The sequence below is a fragment of the Haematobia irritans genome, chromosome 4 (assembly GCF_050003625.1).
Source record: "Haematobia irritans isolate KBUSLIRL chromosome 4, ASM5000362v1, whole genome shotgun sequence".
NCBI classification, from domain to species: Eukaryota; Metazoa; Arthropoda; class Insecta; order Diptera; family Muscidae; genus Haematobia; species Haematobia irritans.
Genome location: NC_134400.1, coordinates 32,323,231 through 32,331,947, shown reverse-complemented (window position 1 = coordinate 32,331,947; position 8,717 = coordinate 32,323,231). Strand labels below are relative to the sequence as shown.

Here is an 8,717-nt window from a genome sequence, read left to right as displayed (position 1 = left end):
CTGTGGAACAGGGTATTATAAGTTAGTGCATATGTTTGTAACACCCAGAAGGAGACGAGATAGACACATGGTGTCTTTGGCAATAATGCTCAGGGTGGGTCCCTGAGTCGATATAACCATGTCCGTCTGTCCGTCTGTCCGTCCGTCCGTCCGTCTGTCTGTGAACACATTTTTGTGATCAAAGTCTAGGTCGCAATTTAAGTCCAATCGCCTTCAAATTTGGCACATGTTCCTAATTTGGGTCAGAATAGAACCCTATTGATTTTGGAAGAAATCGGTTCCGATTTAGATATAGCTCCCGTATATATCTTTCGCCCGATATGCACTAATATGAACCCAGCAGCCAGAGTTTTATACCGATGTACTTCAAATTGTGTACAAACATAACAATTAGTCTTATAGTCAAGTGTGCACAATTTGATTGAAATCGGTTCAGATTTAGATATAGCTCCCATATATATCATTCGCCCGATATGGATTTATATGGCCCCAGAAGCCAGATTTTTGTCGAATTTGGTTGAAATTTTGCACTAGGAGTACAATTAGTAGTATAGTCAAGTGTGCAAAATTTGACTGAAATCGGTTCATATTTATATATAGCTCCCATATATATCTTTCGCCCGATATGGGCTAATATGGTCCTAGAAGCCAGAGTTTTGGCCCAATTTTTTTGAAATTTTGCACAGGGAGTAGATTTAGCATTGTAGCTATGCGTGCCAAATTTGATTAGAATCGGTTCAGATTTATATATAGCTCCCATATATAGCTTTCGCACGATTTACACTCATATGACCACAGAGGCCAATTTTTTACTCCGATTTAGTTGAAATTTTGCACAGGAAGTAGAATTAGCATTGTAGCTATGCGTGCCAAATTTGGTTGAAATCGGTTCAGATTTAGATATAGCTCCCATATATATGTTTTTCTGATTTCGACAAAAATGGTCAAAATACCAAAATGTTCCTTGTTAAATCGCCACTGCTTAGTCGAAAAGTTGTAAAAATGACTCTAACTTTCCTAAACTTCTAATACATATATATCGAGCGATAAATCATAAATAAACTCTTGCGAAGTTTCCTTAAAATTGCTTCAGATTTAAATGTTTCCCATATTTTTTTTTTACTAAAATTGTGTTCCACCCTAGTGCATTAGCCAACTTAAATTTTGAGTCTATAGATTTTGTAAAAGTCTATCAAATTCTGTCCAAATCGAGTGATATTTAAATGTATGTATTTGGGACAAACCTTTATATATAGCACCCAACACATTTGACGGATGTGATATGGTATCGAAAATTTAGATCTACAAAGTGGTGCAGGGTATAATATAGTCGGTCCGGCCCGACTTTAGACTTTCCTTACTTGTTTTTGTATGATGTGTGTTGCATTTTATTTATTCTTAATTTTTTTATAAATTAAATATTTTTGCTTATGCTATGAGTTTATTTTCATTTGGTTCTCTATATTCTTGGAAATCGGATAAGGGGGAATTTATGTAATCAGGCTATTTCGGAGGATGTCACAGTCAGTTGTCCTTATCATTGTTGGTGTCATCATTTTGTCTCATTTTACAGTTGTTTGACATTTACATAACTACTGGCATGACCATGAGCATGGCCCAAGCCATAACCATAGCCACCATGATGATGACCATAATCCAAAGCATTTGTGGCATAACCATAACCAGCACCATAATGATGAGCCTTGGCATACAAATCGGGATGATGGGCATGACCGATCTTCTTGACAATGGCATTGAAACCATTGTGATCATCGGCATGATATTCAACTACACGAGTAGTTCCATCAGCCTCCTTCAAGGAATAGCCACCTGAAAAAAACCAGAGCCTCTTTTTCACCTCGAAGCACCTTGGTATCAAAGTTGAGAAACTCACCTTTCACTAAATCTCCATCTCTATGTTCCCATTGATTTTTTATATCACCCGTTTTCAAATCCTTAACTCCATAGTCATATTGATAAGCGGGATATTTGTAATAGTCATGATGATCATGATGGATACCATGACCATAACCTAGACCATGATCCAGGTAACCACCACCATAGTGACCCAAATCATAGTGACCATAACCATAACCATGGCCATGATAATGGGGTGCATCGTGTTGTGTGACTACAGCATAGCTCGTACCGCCATGAGAATATCCTGCCAACGTCAATGTGGAAGTGCCCAACACCAATAAAGCCACACTTAAGAACTTCATTTTCTCCAGAGAATCTCCGTTTTTGCTAAAGGACAACCGTTCTTATTTTTGATACTACCGTGATCACCTAACGGAAACTAGACGATTTGCAAGAGATTTTCGAAACCAAACTAATATCGAAATTTATTTATTCTTCACTATTTATATGTTTCAATTGATTTTCCATTAAGGGTATTTCATAAATAATTCTCAAAGTCATCGTTTCGTCAATGATGCAAGACTTAGTTCTTGGCTCTTGACTATTAGAGGTATAAAAGTTCTACCCTTTATCGACTGGCCGTATTGCATATTTTTAACATCGCGTGCCATTGCCTTTGTTTTTAGTATTTATTTGTAACTATATTGCAAAATTATGCAATTAATAACAAAAAAAAAAAAAGAATATTGACCAAAACAATGCAATAGAACTTTTGATTTGTAATTTAATTAAAATTGGTTTATTTTTGTAATAAATAAGAAAACTAAGTTTAAGCATGCCAACATATTAGCAATTAATAAAATAAATATGGTTAAGAGAATGCTAACAAATGGTAACCAAAAACTAGTAAATAAATAACGAAAATAGACATTTATATATACAGGGTGGCTGATATGTAATGATAGGGGGTATATTAACTTTGGCATTCCGTTTGTAACACATCGAAATATTGCTCTAAGACCCCATAAAGTACATATATTCTGGGTCGTGGTAAAATTCTGAGTCTATCTAAGCATGTCCGTCCGTCTGTCCGTCTGTTGAAATCACACTAACTTCCGAACGAAACAAGCTATCGACTTGAAACTTGGCACATGTAGTTGTTATTGATGTAGGTCGGATGGTATTGAAAATGGGCCATATCGGTCCACTTTTACGTATAGCCCCCATATAAACGGACCCTCAGATTTGGCTTGCGGAGCCTCTAAAAGAAGCATATTTCATCCGACCCGGCTGAAATTTGGTACATGGAGTTGGTATACGGTCTCTAACAACCATGCAAACATTGGTCCACATCGGTCCATAATTATATATAGCCCCCATATAAACCGATCCCCAGATTTGGCTTGCGGAGCCTCACAGAGAAGCAAATTTCATCTGATCCGGCTGAAATTTGGTACATGATGTAGGTATGTATATGGTTTCTAACAACCATGCATAAATTGGTACACATTGGTTCATAATTATATATAGCCCCCATATAAACCGATCCCCAGATTTGGCTTGCGGAGCCTCTAAGAGAAGCAAATTTCATCCGATCCGGTTGAAATTTAGAATTGGTTCATATCGGTCCATAATTATATATAGCTCCCATATAAACCGTTCTCCACATTTGACCTCCGGAGCCTCTTGGAGGAGCAAAATTCATCCGGCCCGGTTCAAGTTTGGAACGTGGTGTTAGTATATGGCCGCTAACAACCAGGGCTGTGGAGCCGGAGTCGGAGTCTGAAGATTTTGCTGGAGTCGGAGTCGTAAAAATTTTGCTCGACTCCGGCTAAACCAAATTTTTTAAAACACTTCACATTTTTGTAACTAAGCAAGTTTTTACGCAAATTAGATTCCATTGCGTTATTCATTCGATCAATGTACAGCATGATTACAGCCAATTACGGCTATCTTTTTATGTTTCCTAGAATGTTAGACTAGCAGATGGGCTGTATCGACCCATTTTAATGCCCATATCAATTTATTTGAAATATTTCGAACAATCGAAATTATTTTTTATACCCTGCTCCACACTGTGGAACAGGGTATTATAAGTTAGTGCATATGTTTGCAACACCCAGAAGGAGACGAGATAGACACATGGTGTCTTTGGCAAAAATGCTCAGGGTGGACTCCTGATTCGATATAGCCATGTCCGTCTGTCCGTATGTCCGTGAACACATTTTTGTAATCAAAGTCTAGGTCGTAGTTTTAGTCCAATCGACTTCAAATTTGGCACCAGTATGTGTTTTGGCTCAGAATAGATACCTATTGATTGTGGAAGAAATCGCTTCAGATTTAGATATAGCTCCCATATATATCTTTCGCTCGATATGGACTAATACGGTCCCAGAAGCCAGAGTTTTACCACAAATTGGGTGAAATTTTGCACTAGGAGTTCAGTTAGTAGTGTAGTCTAGTGTGCTAAATTTTACTGAAATCGGTTCAGATTTAGATATAGCTCCCATATATATCGTTCGCCCGATTTACACTCATATGACCACAGAGGCCAATTTTTTGCTCCGATTTAGTTGAAATTTTGCACAGGGAGTAGAATTAGCATCATAGCTATGCGTGCCAAATTTGGTTGAAATCGGTTCATATTTAGATATAGCTCCCATATATAGCTTTCGCCCGATTTACACTCATATGACCACAGAGGCCAATTTTTTGCTCCGATTTAGTTGAAATTTTGCACAGGGAGTAGAATTAGCATTGTAGCTATGCGTGCCAAATTTGGTTGAAATCGGTTCAGATTTAGATATATCTCCCATATATAGCTTTCGCCCGATTTACACTCATATGACCACAGAGGCCAATTTTTTGCTCCGATTTAGTTGAAATTTTGCACAGGGAGTAAAATTAGCATTGTAGCTATGCGTGCCAAATTTGGTTGAAATCGGTTCAGATTTAGATATATCTCCCATATATAGCTTTCGCCCGATTTACACTCATTTGCCCACAGAGGCCAATTTTTTGCTCCGATTTAGTTGAAATTTTGCATAGAGAGTAGAATTAGCGTTGTAACTATGCGTGCCAAATTTGCTTGAAATCGGTTCAGATTTGGATATATCTCCCATATAAAGCTTTCGCCCGATTTACACTCATATGACCACAGAGGCCAATTTTTAACTCCGATTTAGTTGAAATTTCGCACAGGGAGTAGAATTAGCATTGTAGCTATGCGTGCCAAATTTGGTTGAAATCGGTTCAGATTTAGATATAGCTCCCATATATATGTTTTTCTGATTTCGACAAAAATGGTCAAAATACCAACATTTTCCTTATAAAATCGCTACTGCTTAGTCGAAAAGTTGTAAAAATGACTCTAATTTTCTTAAACTTCTAATACATATATATCGAGCGATAAATCATAAATAAACTTTTTCGAAGTTTCCTTAAAATTGCTTCAGATTTAAACGTTTCCCATATTTATACCCTTCACCACTACTGTGGTACAGGGTATAATATGTTTGTGCATTTGTATGTAACGCCAAGAAGGAAAAGTCTGAGACCCATCGTTTAGTATACCGATCGTCTTAGAATTAAATTCTGAGTCGATTTAGCGATGTCCGTCTGTCTGTCTGTCTGTCCGTCTGTCTGTCTGTCTGTTGATGTATTTTTGTGTGCAAAGTACAGCTCGCAGTTTTAGTCCGGTTTTCCTAAAATTTGGTACAGGGTCCTGTTTCGGCTCAAAGACGATCCCTATTGATTTTGGAAAAAATCGGTTCAGATTTAGATATAGCTGCCATATATATTTTTCACCGATCTGGTCATAATTGGCGTGTATATCAACTGATCTTCCTCAAATTCCGTACATCCGAATATTTTATGAGTCTCGAAAAACTTGCAAAATATCAGCCAAATCGGTTCACATTTAGATATAGCTCCCATATATAGCTTTCGCCCGATTTACACTCATTTGCCCACAGAGGCCAATTTTTTGCTCCGATTCAGTTGAAATTTTGCACAGGGAGTAGAATTAGAATTGTAGCTATGCGCGTCAAATTTGGTTGAAATCGGTTCAGATTTAGATATAGCTCCCATATATAGCTTTCGCCCGATTTACACTCAAATGACCACAGAGGCCAATTTTTTGCTCCGATTTAGTTGAAATTTTGCACAGGGAGTACAATTAGCATTGTAGCTATGTGTGCCAAATTTGGTTGAAATCGGTTCATATTTAGATATAGCTCCCATATATAGCTTTCGCCCGATTTACACTCATATGACCACAGAGGCCAATTTTTTGCTCCGATTTAAATGAAATGTTGCACAGGGAGTAGAATTAGCATTGTAGCTATGCGTGCCAAATTTGGTTGAAATCGGTTCAGATTTAGATATATCTCCCATATCTAGCTTTCGCCCGATTTACACTCATATGACCGTAGAGGCCAATTTTTAACTCCGATTTAGTTGAAATTTTGCACAGGGAGTAGAATTAGCATTGTAGCTATGCGTGCTAAATTTGGTTGAAATCGGTTCATATTTAGATATAGCTCCCATATATAGCTTTCGCCCGATTTACATTCATATGACCACAGAGGCCAATTTTTTGCTCCGATTTAGTTGAAATTTTGCACAGGGAGTAGAATTAGCATTGTAGCTATGCGTGCCAAATTTGGTTGAAATCGGTTCAGATTTAGATATAGCTCCCATATATATATTTTTCTGATTTCGACAAAAATGGTCAAAATAACAACATTTTCCTTGTAAAATCGCCACTGCTTAGTCGAAAAGTTGTAAAAATGACTCTCATTTTCCTAAACTTCTAATGCATATATATCGAGCGATTAATCATAAATAAACTTTTGCGAAGTTTTCTTAAAACTGCTCCAGATTTAAATGTTTCCCATATTTTTGTTTACTAACATTGTGTTCCACCCTAGTGCATTAGCCGACTTAAATTTTGAGTCTATAGATTTTGTAGAAGTCTATCAAATTCTGTCCAGATCGAGTGATATTTAAATGTATGTATTTGGGACAAACCTTTATATATAGCCCCCAACACATTTGACGGATGTGATATGGTATCGAAAATTTAGATCTACAAAGTGGTGCAGGGTATAATATAGTCGGCCCCGCCCGACTTTAGACTTTCCTTACTGGTTTTTAATTGTATTTCTATTGATAATTTTTTCAAACTTTTATTTCTATAAAAAATTTTGCCAAATTTTATTTCTATAAAAATTTTATTCAAAATTTTATTTCTATATATTTGGTCAAAATTTGATTTCTATATGTGGAATATTGACAGAAAATTTTTACAAAGTTTTTTTATAGAAAATTTTGTCAAAATGTTATTTCTATAAAAAGTTTTGTCAAAATTTTATTTCTATAGCAAAATTTTGTCAAAATTTTATTACTATAAAAAATTTATTCAAAATTTTATTGCTATAGAAATATTTTTTCCTATAGAAATTTAGTCAAAATTTTATTTCTATAGAAAATTGAGTCAAAATTTTGTTTCTATAGAATATTTTGCAAAATTTTATTTCTATAGAAAATTTTGGAAAATTTTGTTTGTTGCACAAACATTTTTTTCAAAATTTTATTTCTATTGATAATTTTATTTCTATAAAAATTTAAGTCAAAATTTTATTTCTATAGAAAATTTTGCCAAAATTTTCTTTGCTACACAATTTTTTTTTTAATTGCATTTCTATTGATAATTTTTTCAAACTTTTATTTCTATACAAAATTTTGCCAAATTTTATTTCTATAAAAATTTTATTCAAAATTTTATTTCTACATATTTGGTCAAAATTTGATTTCTATAGAAAATTTTGCCAAAATTTTATTTCTATAGAAAATTTAGTCAAAATTTTGTATCTGTAGAAAATTTTGCAAAATTTTATTTCTATATAAAATTTTGCAAAATTTTATTTCTATATAAAATTTTGCAAAATTTTATTTACTAGACACAAATTTTTTCCAAAATTGTATGCTCACAGATACTCACTGCTAAGTCGAAAACTTGTAGATATGACTCAAATTTTCAGATTTTTCAATGAATGAATCATAAATGAATTTTTTCGAAATTGTCTAAACAATTATAAATATTTCCCAAATATTGCCCGAGATTTTGTAGAAGTCTGATTTGAGATTTTATCAAAATGTAGAACTAAATTCAAAGTTGTGCAGAGTATATTATAATCGGCCCGCCTGACAGTAGACTTTCCTTGCATTTTTTGTTAAAATTGTGTTACGTCCCATAACGTTAGATTTAAATTTTAAGTACATAGATTTTGTAGAAGTATATACAATTTTGTCTAAATCGATTCAGATTCAAATTCATGCATATGGGAATATAAACCTTTATATAGCTCGCAACAAATTTAAAGGATTTGAGATAGTATCAATAATTTTGGTCCACAAATACATATACTGTTGGTATCTTCTCATATTATGATGGGTACTTATATCATTATTTTATTTATTAAACATTGCCCTAAATTTGAAATATAGAGTTAAATTGGCATCTAATGTGCAATTAAGACCTTTTTTTTGCACACATAAATAAATACGATACTTTATATCGATCCACTTACGGTACCCCCACAATAGAACTACAAATTAGTGGTATTAAAATTAGATTTAGTTATATTACTCGGAGTCGACTCCGGAGTCGGAGTCGGAGTCGAGCTGATGAAAAATGCTGGAGTCGGAGTCGAGCAAAATTGGCTCGACTCCACAGCCCTGCTAACAACCATACCAAAATTGGTCCATATCCGTCTATAGTTATATATAGCCGATCCCCAATCACACAAAAATTGGTCCATATCGGTTCATAATCATGGTTGTCACTCGAGCCA

The 8,717-nt window shown here is 34.7% G+C and overlaps 1 protein-coding gene across 1 annotated transcript; it reads right to left on the bottom strand.

Moving 5' to 3' along the window:
• Window positions 1-1,361: 1,361 nt before the first annotated feature.
• Window positions 1,362-2,318, bottom strand: LOC142233656 (uncharacterized). The gene is made up of 2 exons (XM_075304655.1): window positions 1,895-2,318; window positions 1,362-1,830 (listed from the first exon to the last, which is right to left on the bottom strand). The coding sequence occupies exons 1-2, from the start codon at window positions 2,220-2,222 to the stop codon at window positions 1,568-1,570; spliced, it is 591 nt and encodes a 196-aa protein (XP_075160770.1). The 5' UTR covers window positions 2,223-2,318; the 3' UTR covers window positions 1,362-1,567.
• Between the last annotated feature and the right edge of the window lie 6,399 nt (window positions 2,319-8,717).